General features: G+C 48.2%; 2 protein-coding genes across 6 annotated transcripts in view; one reads left to right on the top strand and one right to left on the bottom strand.

The window, feature by feature from the left end:
- The window catches only part of SEMA6D (semaphorin 6D), a 686652-nt gene extending 671805 nt beyond the window's left edge, over positions 1–14847 (bottom strand). The window contains exon 1 of the mRNA XM_077318065.1: positions 14826–14847. The gene's annotated coding sequence lies outside the window, so the exon portion shown is untranslated. The remainder of the gene's footprint in view (positions 1–14825) is intronic.
- Positions 13471–25977, top strand: part of DMXL2 (Dmx like 2) — a 77540-nt gene continuing 65033 nt past the window's right edge. For 2 of the 5 annotated variants that reach the window (XM_077318061.1, XM_077318058.1), the window contains exon 1: positions 14542–15002. In XM_077318061.1, the coding sequence (XP_077174176.1) occupies positions 14916–15002 (87 nt within the window). In that variant the 5' untranslated portion in view covers positions 14542–14915. Of the gene's footprint in view, positions 13536–14114; positions 14209–14541; positions 15003–25977 lie in introns of those variants that run through there. The other 3 variants (XM_077318060.1, XM_077318057.1, XM_077318059.1) reach the window with 2 other exon arrangements.

Here is a 25977-nt window from a genome sequence, read left to right as displayed (position 1 = left end):
GTTTTATGTAAACCGCTGGGCCATCCAAGTGAGGGTGCCCCGACCTTGCATGTCAAAAATGCAGGAAGACAGATCCCATGAAAAGCCTGGAGAGACCCAATTAGACTGAGCACACCAGAGCTTGTGAGCTAAGCCATGAGGAGTACTTGGAGAGGAGGCCACCCAACAAGACTGTGGTGGCTACAAAGAAAGTAATGCAAACATTGAAAGCCAACATGGTGCCATGGTCAAGAGCAACAGTCTCTAATCCGGTGAACTTGGCTTGATTCCCCACTCCACATGCAACCAGCTCTTGGGCTGATCACAGTCCTGATAGTACTGTTCTCACAGAGCCGTTCTCTGTAGAGCCCTCTCGGCCCTACCTTGCCTGTTGCTAGGAGAGGAAGGGAAAGTGGTTGCAAGCCGCTTTGAGACTCCTTCAGGTTGTTAAAAAAGTCGGGTGCAAAAACCAAGCTCTTATTCTTCATCTCTGGCCATGAAAGCCCCATGTTCTTGGAGTCACCCTGAGTCAGTTGTGAGCAGACAGTGTCTATCCTATTGGCACCTCCAGGGCTTGGACCAGGGGTTTCTTCACCTGCCCTCTTAGCCATGTCAGCTCTCCAGTCCTTTATGAAGAGCGAAATCTTATTTGCCTCTTGTGCTGAGTGAATTGCATTAATCTAAAGAGCTGCTGATAATGTTAGGACGGTACTTAGGGCTTTTTTTCCCTTGATAACTTGTCATGCACATGCTTTTGGTAATTGTCAATTTTCTCATTTGCGGGGGAAATGACTTACGCCGAAGCTTAATAATCACCGGGGCTCTTGCATCGCTAATAAGTTGGTGAATTGGGCACGATTCAACAATGGCCACAGCGGCTTTTGTGAGCCTTCTGTCCAACACCCCAACCCAGCAATGTCTTCCACACCTTCTTGGAGGGATCACGGCCTTCAGTGAGGCTGGAGCGTGTCATTTTTTCCCACCACAAATTAAATCTAAGGAAAAGCCGAGTCAGACGTGCATTTGCTTGCAGCTTCATAGAATCCCCGAGTTGGAAGGGGCCATGCAGGCCATCTCGTACAATCTCATACTGCAGGGCAGTATCTAGACCAGGTTTGCTCAACCAGGGTTTCTTGATGGCCCTGGAAGAGTTTCCTAAATGGATGGGAAATTACCATTTATGTCAAGAAGGAAGAAGAAAGAAGGAAAAAGGAAAGAGGAAAGAGGAAGGAGGAAGGAGGACGGAGGAAAGAGGAAAGAGGAGGGAGGAGGGAGGAGGAGGGAGGGAGGAGGAAGAAGGGAAAAGGGAAGAAGGGAGAGTTGGTTCTTCTATGCTGCTTTTCTCTACCCAAAGGAGTCTCAAAGCGAATTACAATCGCCTTCCCTTTCCTCTCCCCACAACAGACACCCTGTGATGGATGTGGGGCTGAAAGAACTCTGATATCACTGCTTGGTCAGAACAGCTTTATCAGTGCCGTGGCGAGCCCAAGGTCACCCAGCTGGCTGCATGTGGAGGAGTGCAGAATCAAATCCAGCATGCCAGATTAGAAGTCCGCACTCCTAACCACAACACCAAACTGGCCCTTGCCCCCTGACCCACCCCCTGTCCCAAAATGGCCAATGAGGGCCCCCCTGGGGGGCATATCTGCTTCCTAACCATCTTCTGCACGACCACACCCCTTCTAGGGTTCCTCAAAGCCTGGAGAATGTTTCAGGGGGTTCTCAAGGATTAAAAAAAAAGTCAAGAAAGGCTGCCTTGATCGTTTTACTTGCCGTTCCCAATGCTGTATCTTTTTTGAGGTTTGACAACCCAAACTGCACACAGTATTCCAAATGAGGCCATGCAGGGGAATTATGACACCGGCCGGTGAGTTTTCAATCCTTTTCCTACCCCCCTTTGCTTCAGAACAAGACTACTTTAGAGTAAGTTAATAAAGCAATAGCAAGCCAAGGGATTTCTGCCATGGGTCGGGGGAGCGTTTAGGCAATAAATCCCGATCTGAGATTAAACAGGCCTTAGATTTTGCTAAACTGTCCCCATTTTCACCTCTGAGACGCTGGCGGGCGGGTGTTGATTTCATTTCAGGGAGCTTTTCCCCCTTCGCTGAAAAAGTGATCCCACAGAATACCGCCAGCGATACATCAAGATGATCAAGCATGACTGTAACCAACTCCGCAGACTCCTCCAGCAATCTCAGGTCACGACTTTTTAACCTCCCAGCCGCGGAATGCTTTTCTAATGAATGTAGCGCCGTCTCACCAGTTAATTAAATTTCCCTTTGGGCGGAAGCGTTGTTTGTGCAAATTTCCTTACAAGCCGAAGCCGGGGTGAGCGGAGACTTCCTTGACCGAGGCTAACTTTTTTTAAAGGTCAGCTTTAGACGTACATGATTCAATCACTAGAACAGGGAATGCAATTAAATCCGCTAGGATTCTTCCGCCCTGGCCCTAATGGGAAAGAGCGGAAACGCTCTGTGATCGCTTCCGCCTGGAAATATTAGGCTGTCTGTTTTGCTAACTTATTTGGCTACCTGTTTGTTTGGATGGATGTTGTGTTGCCGTGGGTTAGCGTCGGGCACCGTGTGAGGGGGGACGCAATCTGCTTTCTTCCAGAGGTCCTTTTTTAATGGGAAGGATTGGGAAAGATTGCCTGTTATTTGCAGGCCAAATTCTGATAGGAAGACAGTTGCAAGCAGCTGTCAAGTGAGAGCTATGGGATGAGAACCAGACCTGATGGGTGGTCTTCAAGTAGCGTCTGGACTGCTATTTAGCATGGGTGCTTTAGGCTGATCCTGTATTGAGAGGGAGGATGGACTAGATGGCCCATATGGACCCTTCCAACTCTATGATTCTATGAAGTTACAGCCCAAAGTTCCAGGCCAGTGGGAGGTTGGACTAGATGGTCCATGAGGTCCGTTCCAACTCTATGGTTCTATGAAGTTACAGCCAAAGCTCCAGGCCAGGATGGATTGCTGTAGGCCTCCTGAAAACTAAAATCTTTTATTGTTTGTTTGTTTGTTTGTTTACCGCCCTCCTCGAAGGCTTAGGAAAGTTTCAGAAAGGGACCAAGGATTTCCAGTTGGCCTCAGCCCTAGATTTGCCAGGTTAAGTTCTATAGGGAAGGAGTACAGCTCAGTGGAGAATCCGCTGCTTGGCATGTCCTAGGTTCAATGCCCAGCATCTTCAGTTAAAAGGACCAGGCAGGAGGTGATGGAGAAGACCTTGACCTGAGACCTTGGCTCAGTGGCAGAACCTCTACTTAACATGCAGAAGGTCCTAGGTTCAATCCCTGGCACCTCCAACTGAAAGGACCAGGCAGGAGGTGATGGGAAAGACCTTGACCTGAGACCTTGGCTCAGTGGCAATACTTCTGCTTGGCTTGCAGAAGATCTCAGGTTCAATCTCTGAAATCTGCATTTAAAAAGGACCAATTAGGAGGTGACCTTGGAGAGCTGCTTCGACAATGTTGACCTTGATGGACCTATAAGACAGCTACATGTGAGTGACCCAACAAGATCTGTTCTGATTCTGCGGCTCTACCGTGACTTTCCCTCCTTTGCCAGTCCCACCTAGGCTTAATACCTTTGAAATAAAAAAAAAATGGCAATGCTATTTGCGTGCTGTTCATGCCATAGATCAGGGACTCATGAGAACTGTAGTCCATGGACATCTGGAGAGCCACAGTCTGGCCTCCCTTGCCATAGATGTCTTATGTACTAAAATGTAGAGCTTTTGAGCTTTAAAACAAACCACATAGCAAGCTTCTCTCAATGTTTGAGGCCACCGTCAACCAACCGCGCCCCCCCCCTCCGCCCCCAACCCATCCACTCTTGGCCGAAGTTTCCCTGATTAACTTGGGGAAAACTTGAAAGGAAGAAGCTGAATGTTAATGAAGTTCAGACCTCCGTAGCCGCTTAATGATAGAAAAATGGATTCCTACAGATTTACCTTATCCAGCAGAAAATTCCCCCTTCTGCCTCTACAGGAACTTAAATGATGCAGAAGATGAGGAAATTATTCCTATAATGGGACGGTTGTTGGCAGAAATGGCCAAACAGAGCTAAGGCACCGTGAAGTGAGAGCACGACACAGACCGTGTGGCCCATAGCCTTGGGGAGGGGGGGAGGGTTATCGCTTTTGTGGTCAGCCACACGGACAGTGGGAAAGAAAATTACCAGCCGACAAATTTGACAGGTAGCCGTAGCAAATGCACCGATCCCACTGCACGAAGGTGATTTCCCCCCCCCGCCGCCTTTTTTAACTCCCTTAAATTTTATTTAATGCAGAAAATCTCGTTGCTGGCTAATTCCTGCCACCCAGTGATAAGTCTGCAGAAAGTAAGGAATGGCAGTTCTTTATTTTGCTCCTGATAAGTGTTAAAGGAGCGACGTCTTTTCATTCAAGTCGGGAGTCAAACTGGGGGATCCAAACACTTTAAACATTTCAAAATACATCGGCAACCGGCACCCAGGACTTCTGGGGTTATCGGCGGCTAGAATCCAGCCTCTATCAAACTGAGAAGGGATGTTGAACGTGTGAAGCTGCCTCGTACTGAATCAGACTGATGGTCTATCCAGGTTGGTTTTGCCCGCTCTGACTGGGAGCAGCTCTCCTCGGTCCAGTGTGAAGAAAAAGAGTTTGCTTTTATACCTCACTTTTCACTACCCAAAGGAGCCTCAGAGCAGCTTACAATTGCCTTCCCTTCCTCCCCCCACAACAGACACCCTGTGAGGTCAGTGGGGCTGAGAGAGCTGCTCTGTGAGAACAGGACTATCAGGACTGTGACCCGCCCAAGGTCACCCAGCTGGCTGCATGTGGAAAAGTGGGGAATAAAACCCAGCTCTCCAGATTATAAACTGCCACTTCATTCCTTAATTAATTCCATAGCTGCCTCCTTCTAGATTTCAGATTCTGATATAAATATTCCTGGTGCTCATGAGACTGTAGCCCTCTTCATTCTGCACATGTTGGATAATGCGCTCTCCAATGACTTTTGCAGATGGGTTTTCCTGTGCAAAACAGGGAAATCGACTCTGAAAGTGCATTTTCCAACATGTGCGGAATCGAAGTCCTGGGGCTTCAGAGAGGCTAACTTAGTTTGGGAAAGGTTTTGGTTGAATTTGAATCGTTGTTCATCTTTTCCTGCTGATTTTTGATATTTTTCAAAATTATGCAAGCTACTTTGGGGTTGGAGAAAATGATATAATAAACGCAGTAAGGAAGCCTGCAAGCCAGCAGCTGACAGGTCCCTTTCCGAAAAGGAAAAGAGGCAAGCGGGTGAATCATGGAGTAGAAGCTGGCCCTCCAGTGGTCCTGCCTTGTCATGACAACTAAGAATTTATTTTATTCATTCATTCATTCATTTATTCGTTCATTTATTTATTTATTTGGATTTTTATACCGCCCGTTCTTTACGGCTCTGGGCGGTTTACATGGAACCTTGCATAATTTTACATGGAACATTATAACAATCTGTAACATTATACAGTTTTCAAAAGAAAATGACTAAGAAGCTCAGATGCCAGCCTCCAGGCCTCCCCCAAAGAGTGCTAATAGCTGTGCTTGCAGGTGAAACTGAACACAAATCAACATGGCCACCACCTAAACTTTTGAAATTCTGGCAAGTTCTAACCCTGAACCTCCAGGTATACCTTAAAATGTTAGTGACCCAACATGAGACTCACAATGGTGAGAATCTCACAAAGGAGCTTCAGCTGTACTCCTCCCCTGGACCTTCTGCTTGCCAAACCTGAAATCCTACAGGAAAGCACTGGTTGGGGGACCCCAAGTGAAAACCTGTAATTTTTCCCCAGAGGGCGATAGAGGCACCCCAGTGGACATACAGTCCCATCCCCCTTCCCCGGACTGTTTCAGCTCAGGGAAACAGTGTAGGAGAGACGGGTCCATGCACCAATGATCTGGATACCCCATCCAGGCACTGTGCAGGTAGGGACTGAGGAAGTGAGGTTTGGCTATCACACAGGGCACAGAGACAACCCCCAGACATCCTGTTTATTACAGATTTTCTTTCGAGAGAAAAGCATCTAGGGCAGGGATTCCCAATCAGGGTGCCACGGACTCCTGGGGGTCCATAGGAATCCCCTCCTGCCTTAGTGGATTTGGCCACAAATTAGGAAACTGGTTGCTTCCATTGCTCCCCTCCTCCCCGCACAAACTTGAGGGAGTTCTCTCATGGTTTCCATGCCTGAGAGGGGACAGAGCATGAATGCCTACTCCTGCCTTAAACTGCCTCCTGTCCCTCCCCCCCCACCCCATTTGTCCTTTAGCCTGCCTGTCAACGTGGGCAGTGATGTCATTTCAGGTGACGTGCTGCATCTGGGGGGTGGGGAGGTGGCAGGGAGGCGTGGCCAGGCGACATCACTCCTGGGGCCCCTTGAAGCCTGAACAATTATTTTGGGGGCTCCTCTAGGGTCAGCCTGAAAAAGGCTGATCTACAGGGCCCCAAACTCAGGGGAGTTTGACAACTGTTATTTTAATGCAACTAATGTAAGCTATTGGGATAAACCAAATGCCCCGTGAATTTTTGCAAACTAGCCCAGGAAAGACGCAATATGCTCAGATTGTCTGAAATTTGGCACAAAGGATGGTCTTTGGGGGACATTGTCTTCCTCACCAAAGAGCCAAGGTGTGTTTGGGCTAGAAAAATAACCTTAGAAATACTAGTAGAGTTTGTGATCAATAACAAATGTAGTTTGAAACAAGTTCTCTGGGGGGAGGGGGCATGGAAGGGACTGATGCCTGCCCCCACAAACAGAGATTGCGCCACCCCCTGATACACTGCCGTTTGGCTTGGGGGAAATAAAAACACCCCAATTACAATTGATGTGCGTATTTCCAGACATCTCTGCAATAGGAATCTACTATCTTCCCTCTTTTAGCATATTGACGCTTCATAGATGACTTGCCCTAGAATACGGAAGCACATTCAACTCAGTTATAAGGCCGGTGAGCCGCCCTCCTCCTTTCTTTCCTTTTTCTTTTTGTGCTTTTTGTTGCTATCTTAGAGGAAAGAAACAGAGCTTAAGGCACACCAGAGTTTTATCTGCCAATATCCAATTGTCCACTAGATGTCACTGTTGGTCCATCAAAAGAGTCAGGACATACTCAACTTTTTAAAATTGCACTCTGGCCAGCTGGAGGAAAATCCTATAGGAACACTGGTCCTTTATAATACAGTTTATATGGGGGGTAAATTACTGTTATGAGAACCAGCCTGTACCGGCTGACAGTATACTATGCCTGTATTAGACTTATGTGGAAACTTCTCAGATTAGATTTCGTGGGGAAAATGTATTTTTTAGAAATATGGGCAAAGAAGAATTGATGTTTATACCCTGCTTGTCACTGCCCAAAGGAGTCTCAAAAGCGGCTTACGGTTGCCTTCTCTTCCTCTCCCCACCACGGACACCCTGTGAGGTGGGTGAGGCTGAGAGAACTCAGACAGGTCAGCTCGATCAAAACAGCACTATCAGGACTGAGACTAGCCCAAGGTCACCCAGCTGGCTGTATGTGGAGAAGCGGGGGGATCAAACCTGATTCACCAGATTAGAAGCCTCCACACTTAACCATGGCACCATGCTGGCACTAAATGCACTTCTGCCAAGGTGGCCCAGCCATTTAACCCTCAGGGGAAGACCCAGTGGGCCTGCTGGGGATGCCAACATCCAGGTGGGGTCTTGAGCCCACTGGGAATGGGTGGGATTTGGGACAGGGCAGGACCTCAGTGGAGTATAAGGGCATGGAGTCCACCCGAACCAAGCAGCCATTTTTTCCAGGGAACTGACCTCTTTCACCTGGAGATCAATGCTAATACCGGAAGGTTAGCAATCCTCCTTCAGCATACTGAATATTTTCTCCCGTCTGTCCTCCAAGGAGTTCAAGTTCTTGGAACTTCTGGGATGCCAATCTACCTACCAACTACGTTGATGACAGGCCAAAGATTTAAGAAAGAAACAATTTGTTCAGGATTTGCCGGTGGAATCCGGGCGTAGATTTCAGCAATGCCTTTTGGACTTAGAAGTCCCTTCCTCTCTCTTCCGAGATGACAGCCCAGAAGAAGCAAATTGCCTTCTCAGATCTCCCCCCGCAGATCCCTGAGGCACCGAGTTGGTTGTCAGACGCTGAAAAATATTTCAGGAAAGTCGGCTGGCTTAACGTGGCGTGGCACAACGGGAGTGTGAGCCTGTACTGAGTGTGCCCGTTGCCCCCGTTCAAACAACACGGAGTCCGGAAAGAACATGGGTAATGCGTGCCCCTGTCATGCCAGGCTTTTGGTACATGATGTTGGTATACGGCGAAGTTTGAACATGCAGAGAGGGTGAAGTACTGGGCTGTTTAAAGGATAAAACAGTTTTTTATTCAGAAGAGAAACTACAATGGGGGCTAAGAGAGCTCTGAGAACAGCCCTGAGAGAACTGTGGCTAGCCCAAGGTCACCCAGTGGAGGAGCGGGGAATCAAACCCAGTTCTCCAGATTAGAGTCCACCAAGCTCAACCACCCAGGGCCACTGTCCCAAGCGACCAGCTGCTGTCGGACAACCTGGCTTGGAACCAAAATCTTGAGAGGAGCCATACAGCGTCCTTATTTTTTATTTACTCCGCTGGACAAAAGCGGCTAGCCTGCCTTGTTCCCTCTGTGTGTGTGTGTGTGTGCTTGTTTTTGTGTGTGTGTGTTGGGGGGCAGATGCCAGGCCCCTCCGGTTACATGTGTGGTTTGGGGGAAGAGAGAGATGGCAAGAGGCCAAGAGCTCAGCTGCTGGCCCCCAGGCTGGGTGCTTACATGCCTTCTAAAACGTTCCTGCCTCCTATCCAAAGAGGCAAAGCTGGTTACATAAGTATAAAGAGTATGTGTGTGTGTATGATGGAGGAATTGGGTGATTCTGTCTTACGGCGACCCCTAGTGGCATCTTCAAGACAAGAGACGTTCCAGGGTGGTTTTCCACAGGCTGCTTCCTCCCCTGCCCTTCAGAACGAAATCGGCACCTAAACCTCCATTCTCTGCACCTCCCCGTGAATAAAAAAGCAGACCTCTCAAACATGTCTGTCGTATTGTATCCACCCACACACATGCACCCGTTGTAGAGGCTATGGAAGCTTCCCTCCCTGGCAGGAGGACAGCCCTGCTTTGTTGTGTCAAAGGCTGTCTTTGGTCACTGTCACCCTCAAAGTCACTCACAAGGTGCTCCTGGCAAAAAGGGAACGTAAATAATTTATAACGCACTTTGATCTTGCCAGGCAAAACACTGCGGCAGTCCTGACCTCCGGCTTCCTTGCAGCAATCCCTTGAGTTATTATTCTGCTTCTGCGGCAGCCTCTAATCTGGGGAACTGGGTTTGATTCCCCACTCCTCCTCCACGTGTAGCCAGCTGGGTGACCTTGGACCGGTCACAGTTCTCTCAGAGCTCTCTCGGCCTCACCGGGTGTCTGTTGCGGGGAGAAGAAGGGAAAGGTGTTTGTAAGCTGCTTTGTAAGCTCCTTCAGTTAGTGAAAAGCGGGGTATAAGAAACAACTCTTCTTCTAAATTAAATTCAGCACGCTGCTATTTCAGGGTGTTTTTTTTTTAATTGGACATGACAACTAGGGTTGCCACCTCTCGGTTGGGAAATATCTGGAGACTTTGGGGATGGAGCTAGGAACGTGTGTGATTTGGGTTGGAGAGGGGGAGTATAATGGCACATAGCCCACTCTAAAGCAGCCATTTTCTCCAGGGGAACTGATCTCTGTTGCCTGGAGAGGAGCGGTAAAACCAGGTCCCACCTGGAGGGTGGCACCCCTAACTGATCATTGTCATAGTGGCGTGGGTGCTACCAAAACCACACTGCAGGAAGGAGCATCGCTCAATGCCGTACCATCTCTGCGAATTTCATTCCCATGGTGAATGGTCTGCTCCTCTGATCACTGCCAGTCTGAGAGAACAGATGGCAAGCAGTCTGCCCAGATCAGGCTTCTAGCAAATGCAATTTCTGCACTGCCTACATGTTTCTTAATAAGACATTGTTGGCCTCCTTTCCCGAGGTTCTCATAAAGGGGTACTCTGAGGCAGGGGCACACAGATGCCAAGGATTCCAGCCTCCAGGTCAGACCTGGGGATCCTCCAATTTTCAGCTCATCTCCAGACGACAGAGATCAGTCCCCCTGGAGAAAATGGCTGCTGCCACCTTTGCTGTGGTCGCCATTTTGTGCTCAGCTTCACCTCCTGAGGCAGCCATTTTGTAGCAGCCATTTTATCCCTGCACTAGGGACCAGAGGGATCCCCATGTTTTACAAAGACATAGATCATTTCCCCTGGAGAAAATGGCTACTTTGGAGGGTGGACCCCCTAGCACTACACTCCACCAAGATAAGATGAGATCCTGCCTCAAATCCTGCTCATTCCTTGCTCCACCCCCAAAATCTCCACGTAGAACTGGCAGCCCTCCCACAGGCACATACTCTGCTCCGTCAGATTGATTGATTGATTGCAGGATTTCTGTTCTGTGCTCTCAGAAAACTCAAGGCAAAGTACATATGTTGAATATAACAATTCCCCGTGAAACCATCAGAATAAATAACAGTTAAAACAGTTATCCTCCCTTAAAATTATACATATTCAAAAAATAAGTCCCATATTAAATATCACAATGGCCCATTGTGCTTTCACCACCTAGAACTCTTTCCCTCCCAGATCCTCCTGCATGCAGAGTCACACTCTCCCAACAAAACAAGGTCTGAGTCCGGAGACTCGTGACACTTAATTCTGAATCAACGTCCAACAAAGTAATTCCTTTGCTGCCTGGGTGGGCAGATGAAGGAGTCACTGCCGCTCCAGCCACTGAGAAATCAGCATCCTAAAAGAAAGATTGTTTTTCATTTTGGGCTGGCTTGCAAAGGCACTCTGTTTAATTATTTTTTTGTAAATTGGCACGCATGTTTCCCATCAGTGATTGCACCTTATAGGATTAGTCATCTTTTCCCTTGGCGGAGGGTGGATCCTGGTGCTGAGGTCGCTCTTCCATCCTTTAATGACCCTCACGTCTGCCAGGAAGTCTTGTTCCTGTGTCGAAAGCCTTGTGACTTATGCTTCTGCCCAAGGCAATATATATAACTTTTGAGTTATGTACAGGACTGCTGTACATTTGCTTAAGTATCTGATTGCTTCAGCTACGGAAGGGTCATTTCAATGGCGCATCCTGCCCAGTTTGGGCTATACTGTCAAACAGGATCCCTGTTCTCTTAAAAGTCCAGCTCAGGAAGGTTTAATCTTATTGATATAATTGGTTAATTTATACCCACACCTCTCCCCAAAGCTTTTTTATGTCCTTCTCCTTTTAGACTGACAACAACCCTGTGAGGTAATTTAGGGTGAGGGAGTTTGACCAGCCTGAGGTCACTGAGGGATGATTCGAATCTGGGTCTTCCAGTTTCTAGTCTGACCTTTTTTTTTGGTATATATGAAAGAGTCACTATAGCACCAGCAACTAAGAAATCAGTGGCTTAATTGAAACACTGTTTTTCATTTTGGGTTGGTTGGCAAAGGCACTCTGTTTTATTTATTTTTAATAATATGTTTTATTTGGCATATATTTTAAAAATTTATTTACTTTCTTTTAGAAAACAAAGTAATAGTGTAGAGCAGGGATAGTCGACCTGGGGTCCTCCAGATGTTCATGGACTACAATTCCCATGAGCCCCTGCCAGCGTTTGCTGGCAGGGGCTCATGGGAATTGTAGTCCATGAACATCTGGAGGACCACAGGTTGACTCCCCCTGGTGTAGAGTGAGTACAAAAGATTAAGGTGGATTACATGACATAATTGCATATGTCAAGGATAATTATATATTACAGTGTATAAAACAAAGTATTTCTTCCCAACATCCCCTTCATAATAATTTTAAGACATCAGCAACATCTATAAAATATGATGGTCCTTGCTTCTGTTTCTGGTACTTTTATATGCAACTTTTTAAATTTCAAATATCCTAAGTGATCTGTTTTGCAGCTACGTTAACAGTATCGTCATTACTACATATTCAATATTACTTATTTTGCCCCTTTCACATACTCACTGTAACTTTAAAGAGGTAGGTAATATATCAAAAGACGAAGGAAAGCCCACTATAAATCTCACAAGAAGAAAATAAAAGATGTTTTGGGTTAAAATCCACTTCCTTAAACATTTACATTCATGATGTGACATTTAAAATTTGTTCTCATTCTGCTTCTGCATTTTAATATATCTATATTCAATTTTTAAAAACGTTTGTCATTCTAAATTTGCCTGCTGCTTGCATGAGGCACACCCCGCCACCCCTCAAATTTCGTAATTGATCTGTTCCTCAAATAGACTGTTAATTTCACAATTACTCCATAGTCAGCAACTTCCCCCCTATTCTTCTAAGCTTGGACAGACGTCTAATTTCCATTTTGCTGTGTAGATAATCCTAGCTGCGGTCGCCATGTATTTGAATACCTCTTTCCAATTTGGGGCTAGTTTATTAGGCAGCATTCCTAATAGTATGTACTTAGCTTCCATAGGCAATCTGAATTTCAATACATCCTGTATTTTCCTATGTTTTCCATTCCGATATTTCTTTCATTTTTTTTTTTACAAGTCCACCACTTACAAGTTCTGAGAAGGATATAAATTCTTCAATATATTCAGTTATGTACTGTAACAATTTTGGGGGGATGAAAGATTATTAGGACCACATCTATTTGGTGTAGTTTGGTGTAGTGGTTAGGAGTGCGGACTTCTAATCTGGTGAGCCAGGTTCGATTCTGCACTCCCCCACATGCAACCAGCTGGGTGACCTTGCTGGCAGGGGCTCATGGGAATTGTAGTCCATGAACATCTGGAGGACCACAGGTTGACTACCCCTGCCTAAAAGACTAAGTTCATGGCAGGGGGAGGAGCTTTTGCGAGTCACTGCTTCAGGTACTGCTAGAATGGGAGTCCACCTGTCACTCCATTCAGCAAGGTAGATAAACAATGGACTCCCATTCTAGCTGAATCTCAAGAAGTGAGCAGTGACTCACAAAAGTTTCTACCTGCCACCGATTTTGTTAATTTTTAAGGGACTCCCGAATGCCTCCCCGTTCCTACTCAATTTAGTTACGTTTCCTACGTAGCTAAAATATTATTTCAGAAAACCAGGAGAAACCACCAAACTTTGTTTGGCATTTCCGCCGTTAGAGAGCTCCATTGCAGTCAACGATTTCTGATCCAAACCACTTCCCTCACCCCCTGGTTCATTCTGCCTGTCCGTGTGTGTGTGTGTTGCAACACTATTTGTTTTTTGGGGGTATTATCTTGATGTGATAGTTGACGTTTGCATCCCCAAAGTCCAAAGCTCAGCGTTTCTCACATTTTAAACGACTCCAGCCCTGTTGCATCAGAAAGTCCCTTGTAAATAAATCCATGCTTGCCATTAGCTCAACCATTTAAAAAAATCCCTTCTGAGGAGATAAAACAGGAGTCCAGTAGCATCGCGAAGACTGATGTTTATTCCAGGACAAGCTTTCCTGACCTGCAGCTCACTTCGTCAGATACAGCAGAGGGTAAACCCAGTGCATCAAACTATTTTGTGTCTTCTTTTGCATTTAGCTGTTCCGATCCTCAAGGGGGGGGGAAGGGTCTTTGTAAACATTGAGATAAAAATTCAAAGGGAAAACAAAAGGGGGGAAGGATAAGAAATACGCCTTCTTTTGTCTCTTATCAATGTGAAATTTCCAGAAGTGTTCTGCCTGGGGTGGGGTTATTGGAGAAGTTGGAGGGGGACCCCTGAAACTTCTGTATCAAGCATACACTTATTTTATTGCTTTAGCAATGCAAATAATGGTATCAGAATAAAGCTTGAGTCCAGAGTCCAGAGGCACCTTTAAAACCAACGCAGGTTAACTCTGGGCCTACGCTTTCATGTACATGCAGTATCGGAAGAAGTGTGCATGCACATGAAAGCTCATACCTTAAATTAAACTTTGTTGGCCATGAAAATAAAGTTGTTGCTCCGGGGAGGGCGGTATATAAATATAATAAATAAATATAAAAATGCTCTCATTAAAAAAAGAAGAAAAGAGTGAGATTCGTTACAGAGGAACTATATGAGGCATTTATTGTTGTTGTTGTCATTAAAACAGGTAGCCACTGTTGGTCTGAAGCAGCAGAGGAATTGAGGAAGTGTGCATGCACCCAATAGCTCATACCTTGACTAAAACGTGGTTGGTCTCACAGGTACCACTAGACTCTAAATATGATTTATTATTATTATTATTATTATTATTATTATTATTATTATTATTATTATTATTATTATTATTATTATTATTATTATTATTATTATTATTATGACCTATACCAACACTAACACTACTGCTAACAAACAACCAAAAGAGCGTTGCCTTCGTCACCCAAAGGCGCGCCTCTCCAGCCCGGGCCAGCGCCTCACCTGCCGGAGCCGCGCCCGCCACCTGGGGCGCTCACCTGGGCGCGCACGGCCGGCCGGCGGGGGCCCCCTGGAGGCCGGGCTGCCTCTTAGTCAGCGGAGCGCGCGTGCGCGCCCGCGCGCGCCGGCGGAGATCCCCGCACGACCCGCCCGGGCGCGCTCCGGCCTCGCTTGCATCTCCCCGCGGGCGCGTGCCTCCCCTGTCCACCGCCGCCGCGCGGGCGGTGGCGCGCGCTCACTCGCTCACTCGCGCGCGCGCTCTCTCTCTCTCTCTCTCTGGCCGGCCGGCCGCGCTGTGCCCGTCTCCATCTCTCCGCCGCGCCTGGCTCGGGGCCCCCTTGGGCGCATCAGGAGGAGCCCCCTCGCCCGCCGGGCCCGGCGCTGCTGGTCCGCCTCGGCCGCTGCAGCCTCCTCCTCCTGCTCCTGCTCCGCGGGCGGGCGGGGAGCGAGCCGGAGCCGGAGCCGGCGTCGGGCCGGGCGGCGGCTGGAGGCCGCGATGCATCTGCACCAGGTGCTCAGCGGCGCCGTCAACCCGGGCGACAACTGCTACTCGGTGGGCAGCGTCGAGGAGACCCCCTTCACGGTGAGGGCGGGGCCTGGGGCGGGGAGGGGGGGGGGAATGCCCCCTGGGGGGGCAGGCCTATTATCATTAGGATTAATATTCCCATTAATATCGAGTATGGTCATTCGTCTGCCTCTTATTTCAGTCCTGGGGAGGGGGGACGCTTGGGGTGGGCTCTGCCCATGCCCACCCAGCATGGATGTTTAGATCCATGGGAGCCTGCCTTGGAAGGAAATGGGGCTTCCTTCTGAGTAAGCTGGGAACTTTGGGGGGGGGGGGCAAATAAGCAGGACCCTTCAGTTGGGATATTATGACCGTCTTCCTCCTGGCCTTTATTGTTATTGATGATCCTGGTCATTTAGGGGTGTTCCATGTATTCAGGAGCAGCGGACACAAGGCCTCAATGGCTTAGGCAGGGAGGCATTTTTATCTGGTCTCCCTGAGGCAGCTGGAGCCCCGTTGGGGTGGGCAAAAGAGGTGGGGAGGGGAAGGATGAGGATGGTTTCAGAAATTGATTTGGGGGGGTTAAAGGTCAGGGGTGGGGCAATTAAAAAAATATTCAACATGCCTCAATGGCCAGCTTGTTAAATTAAAGGATAATTTGGCATTCTCGTTTTAAATGGGAAGGAGCAGAGATGTATTGGGGGGTTGGGGGTGGACAAGGGAAAGGCCATTAGAAAGCATGCTAAATTATTGCTAAGGGGGGTTTAAGGAATAAGCATTTTGGGGGGGAGAAGGGTGAAGGCCTGCCTCATAAAGGTTAGGTGGGTGACATTTAAAGACCCACCAAACATTTGTTCAAAGCCTCTGGATGGCGCATGTGGTTCTCCTGCTTCACTCCCCTACCCATCTCTTCTTACCCCCCTCACAACCACCCTGCGAGGTAGGCTCAGTTGAGCCCTAGGCAGGCAAGATGTCTCCAGGGCCTTCTGTGGCCCAGCGAGACCTTTTATTCGCAAAGGTCTCTCAGTGGCAGGAGCATCGGTGCAGCTGGAATGGGAGGCCTTCGTGGGCCGTGATGTGGCTGGGGACAGGTGTGCAGTTCGGTGACGGTAATATCCCCCCCCCCCTCCTTGCCGGTGTCTTTTTTTAGGTAGGGGAAAAGATGATTTATTAATGGAGTCGGAGCTACTCTTTGTGTGGGGTTATTTATAGATGGGGAAGGCCGAGGCTGTTGCTCGATCCAGGTATTCAGGTAAGAAGGAGCACATGAAGTGCGTACGGCTAGTTCATTGCTCATTTGGGCTGGCCAGGGGAAAGGGGGAAACTCCAGTCTGCGTGTGGCTGTCCTGAGGCCCGGGGGTCCCCTTCCAGTCTGTGATGGTGGCCGGAGGAGATGAGGCACTGGTGTTTCCCAGAATCCCTTGGGAGATCCACGTGGGAAGAGAAGGACATGGCATACCCTTGGCCAGGTGTCCACTTGCTAGCAGAGAAGGGCAGTTAGGGTAGCAGAAGTCTCCTTCTATTCCGTATAAAATCACACTGTGCAGTTTTATTTTGTGCTCCAGAGTCTTACTTGGAAGTGAGCTCTGGAAGAAGCCTTCACGCTAACCAGATGCTGCTCTTGGAAAGGGAAGTGGGGGGCGGGGGAGAGAAGCACGGACACGTTAACCCATCCCAGTGTCGCCCTGCAAGTGACGTGGGCATCTTCCAAGAAGGCGGCTTCAGCGGCTCGGTGACAGGGCTGTTTCACAGAGCCGGTGGGCTTGTTGCAGATTCTCTAACTGTGGGAGGGAGCAACCTTGGAGTCCTCCTTTTGCTGCTCTGCCCACATCTCAAGGGTATTGCACGGCTGCTGCAACTGGCGACACTATGGAAAAAGGAAGAATGCGCCATAGTATTGTGTTTACAGCCGGTTTCAGGCCTGGTTAATCACCTGCAGGCTGCGTTACAGAGCGTTGTTTGGCTTGGGGGTTTCCTGCCTTCCTTCCAGGGCTCCATGACTCCAAAGGAACGGCCTCTGTTGCAGATCAGACAGTCTCGAAATGCTCTTTCGGGCCGGAAACCTAAAAGGTTGAGGAGAATCAGGGATATAGCTTAGTCCTTCCTGCCCACCTGTACATCCCGGTTAAGGAGCGATGGCTGGAACTCTTGATCATTGTTGCTGAGCGTCTGTGTTGTGCTGCCGGAAAAAAACCTAAATTATAACCACTCAAGGTCTTTCTGCGTTGTGAGTCGTTTCATGCGATAACAACGCTGCGAGTATTATACCGGATCCGGTTCAAGATCTGGTTTTAACCTTTAAGGCCTAGCATACCTGAGGGACCACCTGTCACTCTATGCCCCCTGCAGAGCCTTACACTCTGTGGGTGCTAATTTGTTGGTTAATCCAGGCTCCAGGGAGGTCCGTCTGGCCTTGGCCAGGGCTGGGGCCTTTTCGGTCCTGGCCCCTACCTGGTGGAATGACCTCCCTGAAGGGCTGCGGGCTCTGCAGGAGTTTCCGGCGTTCCGCAGGGCCTGTAAAACAGAGCTTTTCCACCAGGTCCACGGTTGAGATCAGCGTGATTTATAGCCCCCCTTCCAGAGTGGGATGGTGGCTAGTAACATCTGCATCCTTCTCTCTCCCACTCCTTTTGTGATTTTGGGATAATTGAGTTTGAGGATTTTATTTTTTTTTCCCCACCGTGTATCTTTTGTGAATTGTTTAATTGTGTGTGATTTTATACTGGGATTTTAGTTGGGGTTTTATGGGGTTTTACCCAGTTACTGTAACCCGCCACGAGCCATAAGGGAGTGGCGGGCAATAAATCAAAGAATAAATAATAATGATTGTTTAAATCTTAAAACTGGGCTTTTAAGTGTGACGGGGTCAAATATCCAGTGTGTGAAGAGGGGTTCACAAAGCAGCCAGCTGCAAGTTCAGGAGTAACTCAGAGACTGTGAGGTTTAAGGGGTGCACACTTGCAAGAGTCCAAGCTCTTTTCTACAGACATGAGTTGGAAAGAAGATCTCTGAGTCTTCATATCCCACTCCGAAGGTGGTAAAGGTTCTGTATAGGACACTTGCAAAGGATGTAAAGGCACAATGCCCATTGTAATCAGCTTGGTTAGATCAGAGGGGAAATGCTGAGAGACAGGAAATTAGCCTGTGTGGTGAGATATAAATCTGGCGTCTATATTCAGGCCTGGGGTGTGGGCCCTTTGTTCTGAACTTGTGAATGAAGTCAAGTTCAGCAATCTCACGTTGTAATTTCCTCTTGAAGTTTCTTTGCCTGAGGACTGCCAGTCTTAGGTCAACAGCCGTATGACATCCATTTATTTTATGTAGGGGACAGGCGTATTTGTCTGATGCCAAGGGCATTGTTGACGTTTGACGGAAGACAGAATGTTTTAAGATGAACAAGGACATGAGCCTGAGATGGTGTTATACGGGCCAGTGATGGGACTAGAAATTGGACCAAAGTTGACATCTGGGTTTGTTGCAGGCCCTGATCCCAGAGCCCGTGTCCATGTTTGGAAGGGCTTCGTTGGGGGCAAGAAGTTGTGTAAGATAGGAGGCCGTTCCTGCCAATGCCTGTGAGAGGGGAGCATTATTGACCCACATGGACTGTGGATGGTTAATGATGTACTGAACCAAGCTTTGAGATGTATGTGATCTCCTGTCTAGGGCCATTCTCTCTCTTTCACACACACAAACTTGTATTAAGCTAACATAATCAAGGTAAAAATGTAAAGGTATCCCCTGTGCAAGCACCGGGCCATGTCTGACCCTTGGGGTGATGCCCTCTAGTGTTTTCATGGCAGACTCAATACAGGGTGGTTTGCCAGTGCCTTCCCCAGTCATTACCGTTTACCCCCCAGCAAGCTGGGTTCTCCCTTTATTCTTGACTGTTTCCATTGCTGCCCTTAATATTTATTATTTATTTCAAAAATTTGCTGGCCGCCTTTCTCTTTTGCAAAACTCAAAGTGGCTTACATCTAGATCAGGGGTAGTCAACCTGTGGTCCTCCAGATGTTTCTGTTAAAGCCGCGATGTCCCAGTGAGGTGAAAATGAAATACGGGAAGTCCGCAGAGCATGTAAAGTTTGCAAAACTTATTAGAAGCAGCTATAACAAATTATGTGCCTTTGGCCTGCATGAACGAATGCAAGAAATCAAAGTAGCTTTTCATTGAGAACACCTTGAGAGTCTGGCCAGCCCAAGTTCATTAATGTCCATCAGAGCTGGTGTCTTTTTAGAAACCAGACCTTGACATCTCGGAGTCCATCAGAACATGTGCTGTTGCTCAAAAGTTAATTTAGTAGAAATTGTGGGGATTAGAATTCTGGTTTCTCACGTTCCTTAGGACTCACTAACTTTGCCTTAAGGTTGCCCAGGCCCTGTTATGACCTCAGAGCAGCTCACCCAATGGCAGGGAGAGAGGCTCAGATGCCCTTGTTCACAGGTGAGCCAGGGGAAAAAAAGACACAGGATAGACAAAGGAAAGTGAGAAGATGGCAGGAGGGAATAGGTAGCAGAAGGAGATCACAACGTGCTTTTGTGCCGTAGATCTTCTGCTGTGTTTCAGGTGATGTTTTCTGCAGTGGGAATTCTTTTGGAATGATATCCATTGACAGAAGAGATTCTGTTCATGTTTTAAATCCATGTGGGTTTCCATTGTATTGGGCATAATTTCAATAGCGCTTAATGGGCAAGAAAATAATACATTTGAAACAACTTGAAACTAGCATAAGGGACTATGACTGAGAGAGGAGAGCTGTATTCTCAGCTCAGGTTTGGAAAATATTTCGTATCCTGGTTGGCATCAGTGTTCGAAACACCCAAGCATTTCTAGCCTCTGCTTCTCTCAGGGGTCCCCAACGTTTTTAGGTCCTTCAAGCATATTTGGAACTCTTCCAACAGATAGAGTACACGAAATGTGGCAAGTAAACACCAAATGAATCCATGGAGGCTCAATGCACCGTTCAATGAGGGAACCTCCTAAAGGAGTGTGCCAATTTGCAACAGAATAACAAACAAGTCCTGTTGAATTACCCTTGTTTCGTAAACTTCATCAGTGAATAATGTAACAATCAATGGGACGAAATAAGATACAATGCCAAACTGTGTTATGCATTTACAAAGTTTACCAAAACAAGGGTAATTCACCGGGACTGGTTTGTTATTCTGTTTGAAATTGGCACACTCCTGTTAAGAGGTTCCCTCGTCAAACAGTTATTTGAGCCTCCACAGCTACATTTGGAACTCTGACACTGCATGGTGGGTGCAGCAACAAAATGGCTTCCACAAAATGGCTTCCACGGGGGGTGGAGCCAGCCACAAAATGGTTGCCACAGCTTAACTTCAGTAACACAGAGTAGATCCTTGTGCTCCGCTGCAACCAGTGTCTGTGTTGTGCTGCCGGAAAAAAATACTCTGTAGAGCCAATCAGGAGCCTTAGTGGGTGAAAGCTCTTCCTGGCCTCACCCACTTCTCAAGCTCCCTAAAAAGATATTCCTGGGTGCCACGAGACCTACTGGCGCCATGCTGGGGCCCCCTGTTCTAAGTCGTGCATTTAATAATTCTGTATACCTTACTGCTCAGCCTGGGTAAATTCTTTATTGCCCCAACCTTCTCGGTTGTGCGCATACCAATAAATAATACCATACAGATGGCGAATCAAGGATAATTAAAGCCACAGGTGCATTATGGGCCATTGTCACTTCCAACTTATGGTGCCCTTACAAATGAGCCACCTCCAAGACGTCCTGTGGTTCACAGCTTTGCTCAGGTCATGCGCAGTGAGGCAACTTGAATTCTGCTGGCGGGCGGCCCAGCACAGATGCAACACTTTCTGAGTTTTTAGCCCCGGTGAAAAGATCAGAAGCATCCCACCAGAGGCCTGTGGTTGCCCTGTCTTCCAAGCCTATGGCCTTTTTTCCTTGTTGCTGCTTGGTCTTATCGACAGAGTATAATTGCACGCACGCTGAGGTCAGTGCTGTGGTTTCCTTTCGCTTCCTTTCACTCGCCTGTTCCAGCAGGCCTGGGATCCCGGCTACGAATTGTGGCTGAAAGCAGACCGTGGCTGGCTTTGCCACAATGCAGGCGCCAAGATCTGGCCTGGTTCGCTGGGGAAAAGAACAGGTTTTGCCAAGGAGACCCTTTCTGTCTCTAGAACATTCAGCTCCCTGCTTAGTGAAGGAATTCGGTACGCGTGACGAAGCCACAAACATACAGGGCCTCCCGTCTCTGAATTATGGAAATAAAGTCAGGAAATCGCAGTTATTTATTTACTTAAAGCATTTGTTAGCTGTAGGGTTGCCGCTTTCAGGTGGCATTTCATTGATGAACTACTCTGACTGCGAAAATGTTTCCCCTGATATCTAGCCTTCTACACAGGGCCTCAAAAGAGATATTTTAGTATAGGGGAGAGTGTTGAAAACCTATGAAGAAAAATTAAATAGGTTAGGACTCTTTATCTTGGAGAAATGATGAGGGGTGACATGACAGAAGTTCCCAGAATGATGCATGGGATAGAGAAGGTGGAGAAGGAAGTCCTTTTCTCCTGTTTCTCCTGCTCATTAAACAAATGAGCAGTAGACTTCAAACAAATAAGGAAGCCCTTGTTCACCCAAAGAGTAATGAACATGTGGAATTCCCTGTTGCAGGAAATAGTGGTGGCTAAAGTCATTGACAGCGTCAAGAGTGGGTTGGAGAAACATCTGGAGCTGAGGTCCAGGTATAGAGGGAACACTGTGTCTGCTGCAGTAATCTACTGCATCTTTGGTGCTTGGAGGGCCACCGGTCAACCTGCTGATGGCATCTGGAGCTTGAGAGCCAGCTTGGTGTAGTGGTTAGGAGTGCAGACTTCTAATCTGGCATGCCAGGTTCGATTCTGCACTCCCCCGCATGCAGCCAGCTGGGTGACCTTGGGCTCCCCACAGCACTAATAAAGCTGTTCTGAGCGAGCAGTGATATCAGGGCTCTCTCATCCTCACCCACCTCACAGGGTGTCTGTTGTGGGGAGAGGAATGGGAAGGCGACTGTAAGCCGCTTTGAGGCTCCTTCTGGTAGAGAAAGGTGGTATATAAGAACTTCTTCTTCGTTCTTCTTCTTCTTCTTCTTCTTCCTCTTCTTCTTCTTCTTCTTCTTCTTCTTCTTCTTCTTCTTCTTCTTCTTCTTCTTCTTCTTCTTCTTCTTCTTCTCTGTGTGACCAAGTGTTGAACTGGCCTGATTGAAGTGGAGCAGAGATCCATGTGTGACCATTAGCCACATGGTATAGGTGGAATACTCTGCACTGGGCCACAGTGGGAGGGCTTCGGGAATTCTGGCCCTGCTGGTGGACCTCCTGATAGTTATCAGCGAAATAATTCTTCATTTCATGCCCCACATTGATGGCCCCTGGGTTTTGGCCAGCATGACCTCTCGTACATTCTTAGGTGTGGCAGCGTGGCATTTTTTGAGCAGCTCCAGTGCTGGGTGTACACGGAACTAATCTGGCAGCGAACTTGGCAGTGAGAGGTCATTACTTCCGAAAATTCATCACTTAATGGTGACGGTTAATTAACAGGAATGTAAATTCCCTTCGAACGCTGCTGTGGAATTGTTTTGCGGTGTTCTTGAACAGTGTGCGGATGTGCACGGACGGTATAATAATGCAGCATTCTCTTGTGCAGCGGGACAGGAACAAGCCGTACGTTTGCAGAGAGGTACTTGGTGTCGGTGCACGTTGCAGACTCCTACAGCTCCTGTTCAATTCCCCCAATTTTTGGTCAGTTGCTTGGATGCTTTTTTTTGCAGTCTGGGCCGGTCCCTGCTGCAGAAAGCACAATTAAAAGTCCCACTGTTTTCCCTAGAGCTGATTTGAAGTTAGTTAATTTTTACTTGGGAGAGTGCAAGCTTTGAATGTAGAATGGCCCAACATCAGTCCCTGATCACAAGCAGGGGGCTCTGGATGGGCCTCAGGCTCTTGAGAACTGCTGCTAAGTCAGAGCAGATGGTGCTGAGTTTTGGGCACAGAGTCGGGCAGGTTCGTGTGTGGCCAACCACGAGAAGATCCAGGCACAGTTCTGAATATGCAAAGGGAGCCAGTGTTGAAATGCAACCACATTGAAGTCCATCGAATGGAGCAAGTTCATTGAGGTGGAGCAGGAGTGGCTCTTAGCCACTGGGGCAGTGATGCTCTGTCTTCTTGGCACTTGGAGAACCACAGTGAGAGGCCTTCTGGAGTTCTGGACTTCTCTGGTGGACCTCCTGATGGCACCTGGGCTCTGGCCACAGTGTAACACAGAGTGTTGGACTGGATGGGCCATTGGCCTGATCCAACATGGCTTCTCTTATGTTCTGGTGCCTGGGACAGTGATGCTTTGTCTTCTTGATGCTCAGGGGGACACAGAAGGGGGTCTTCTGGAGTTCTGGCCATGCTGGTGGACCTCCTGATGGCACCTGAGTTTTGGCCACCATGTGATGAGCTTGGTTGCCTGTTGTCTTTATAAATCAATAGATATGTTGATATGTTATTAATTCTGGTTTGAATTTACCTTGAATGTTTGCCCATCCTGGTGACTCTGGAACTCATTGTCCTTCAGGGAAGATGGGAGAGCTTGATCAGCCGTCTTTACAATGCAGGCGTCGCCTGTACAAATTGCTCTGTCATGACAAAGAAGCATTGAGTCACATCCTTGCTTCCCCGTAGTATTCCGTGACTTTGGCATGGGAAGAGCGGAATGGCACAGTTGAGAAAAATGGAAAAAATGCATGTTGAAACAATGAAATTCATTTTTTTAATGTAATGGGTTATTGTGATTGGTAAAGTATGTCTACGTGGGTCCAAGACAGGGATCTTTTGTCTTTGCCTGCCTAAACTCTTCCTTGCCTCATTCCCAAGGAAGGTGTGTCTTCCTTTATAACATGCCTCTTCCGTTGGCTTTCTAGACTACCTTCTTCGTGATGTTTGCCTTTTCGGTTCTCGTAAAATAAGCACTTTTTCGATGTAAAAAACCCAGGGGAGCATGCTGCCCCTAGCGGCACTCAATTTGTGTTGCTTGGAGTCCAGAGAGCAGCTTTCTTTGCCTCCCGGGGCCATATCAAAAGGCCTTGCTATCCCGGGCAGGTGAGAAATGACACAGGTGTTGCTGACCCAACACTTCTTCACCGTTTTATGATGTTTCGGAAGATTCTCTGGCTGGCACTTCTCCGAAGCTGGCTTCCAGGCGCCGCTGGGTCCTTGCGCTGGACTCGGATGGGGTCAGACATCGGCTCTTCCGCCGATCCTGGCCAAGGTCCACAACTCACCTGCTGGTTTCTGGAGCGGCTGCAAAGTCATTCTAGCGTCTCTTGTCTGCTTGGAGGCTTCCGCTGACTTTTCCCTGGCAGGTAGCAGTCGTGACTGAAAAGCAGAGCAGACTCCATGTGTGGGTGGTCCTTCGGCTGATTTTGTCGAGGGTTTTGTTCAGGGGGGGGCGGGGAGTTGCCGTTCCTGAGCCTGCTAAGCTGCAGTGTGTGTGTGTGTTTGTGTGTGTGTGAGTGTGAGATAGAGAGAGAAAGGGAGAGGGAGGGGCAGAGGGAGAAGGGCTGGCTTGCCACAGTATTTGCTCTATCTTCTTTAGGATCTCTCCCAGCTTGTGTCCAGGTTCCAAAATACTGACGTCCTGGAGCAGCCTGTCTCAATATTTTTACCATTGAGAGACCCCTGAAACATTCTCCAGGCTTCAGGAAACCCCAGAAGTGGCACAATCACGCACAATATGGTTGGGAAGCAGAGCTGTGGACACGCCCACCTGGGGCCCCGCCCCTTCCCAATTCCTCCAGGCCCATCATTGGCCCTTTAGGTGGGCGGGGGCAGGTCAGCATGATAATATATGGTCATATCACCCGATAATTTTAAAATTAATTAACTCCCACCTATTAAGGAAACCGTTCCAGGGCCATCAAGAAAAACCCAGGTTTCACAAAACCCCGGTTGAGAAAGGCAGTGCAAGCACGATCGAACAAAGCGTTAACTGATTGCTTAGCGTTGGCTGCCTGCTCCTTTCAAAAACATAATTCTGGAAGTATTTATCAGCCTACACGGTTTTTGTGAGCGCTGCCGTCTCCACAAGCCTGGGTTAGTCATTCCAGCATGCGGCTCTTCCTCCCTGTTTGGCTGCGCCTGGTGCAGAGTGGCTAAAATTTTGGACTAGCATTTGGGAGACCCGAGTGCGAATCCCCGCCTCACAGGTCTGTTGTGAGGATAAAACGGAGAAGGATTGTGTATGCTGATTTGGGGTGCCTTTGGGGAGAAAGCTGGGAAATAAATAGGATAAATAAATCCATTATAACGAACATGGGCCAGAAGCACCTCCCTGTGTCAGTCAAATGCCTTTTGTGCACCATCCTTGCTTCGCTGAAACTCCCCCGCAAGCAGAATTTTGATACGATCGTGTGTACAGTCATATTGAGATGGGTTGGGAGGGGGCGTATTTATTGGTACATGTGTCTGTGCCGGCAAGATGGGGAGGAAGTGAGCCGAAAACTGCCGGAGGGTTACGAACAGAACTGAGAGGCAGCGTTGGTGTGGTAGTTAAGAGCGACAGCCTCTAAACTAGAGAACTGGGTTTCGTTCCCCACTCTTTTTCCACAGCTGGGTGAGTTTGGGCCAGTCACAGTCCTGTCTGAGGCCGAGCTGTTCTCACGGAGCAATCCTGTCAGGGCTCCCTCAGCCCCACCTACCTCACAGGGTGTCCGTTGTTCGGAGAGGAAGGATAGGCAATTGTAAGCTGCTTTGAGACCCATGAGGCCTGCTGGGTGACCTTGGGCCAGCCCCAGTTCTGCCAGAGCTCTCCCAGCCGCACCTATCTCACAATTTGTCTGTTGTGGTGAGAGAAAGGGGAGATGATTGTAAGCTGCTTTGAGACACATGAGGCCTGCTGGGCGACTTTGGGCCAGCCCCAGTTCTGCCAGAGCTCTCCCAGCCACACCTACCTCACAGGGTGCCTATTGGGGTGAAAGGAAGGGTAGGCGATTGGAAGCTGCTTTGAGACTCCTTCAGGCTGTGTAAAGCGGGGTACAAAACCCCCAACTCTTCTTCAAACATATGG

The sequence above is a fragment of the Paroedura picta genome, chromosome 18 (assembly GCF_049243985.1).
Source record: "Paroedura picta isolate Pp20150507F chromosome 18, Ppicta_v3.0, whole genome shotgun sequence".
NCBI lineage: Eukaryota > Metazoa > Chordata > Lepidosauria > Squamata > Gekkonidae > Paroedura > Paroedura picta.
The sequence above is the reverse complement of the archived record's forward strand: the minus strand, read 5'-3'. Positions and strand labels throughout refer to the sequence as shown.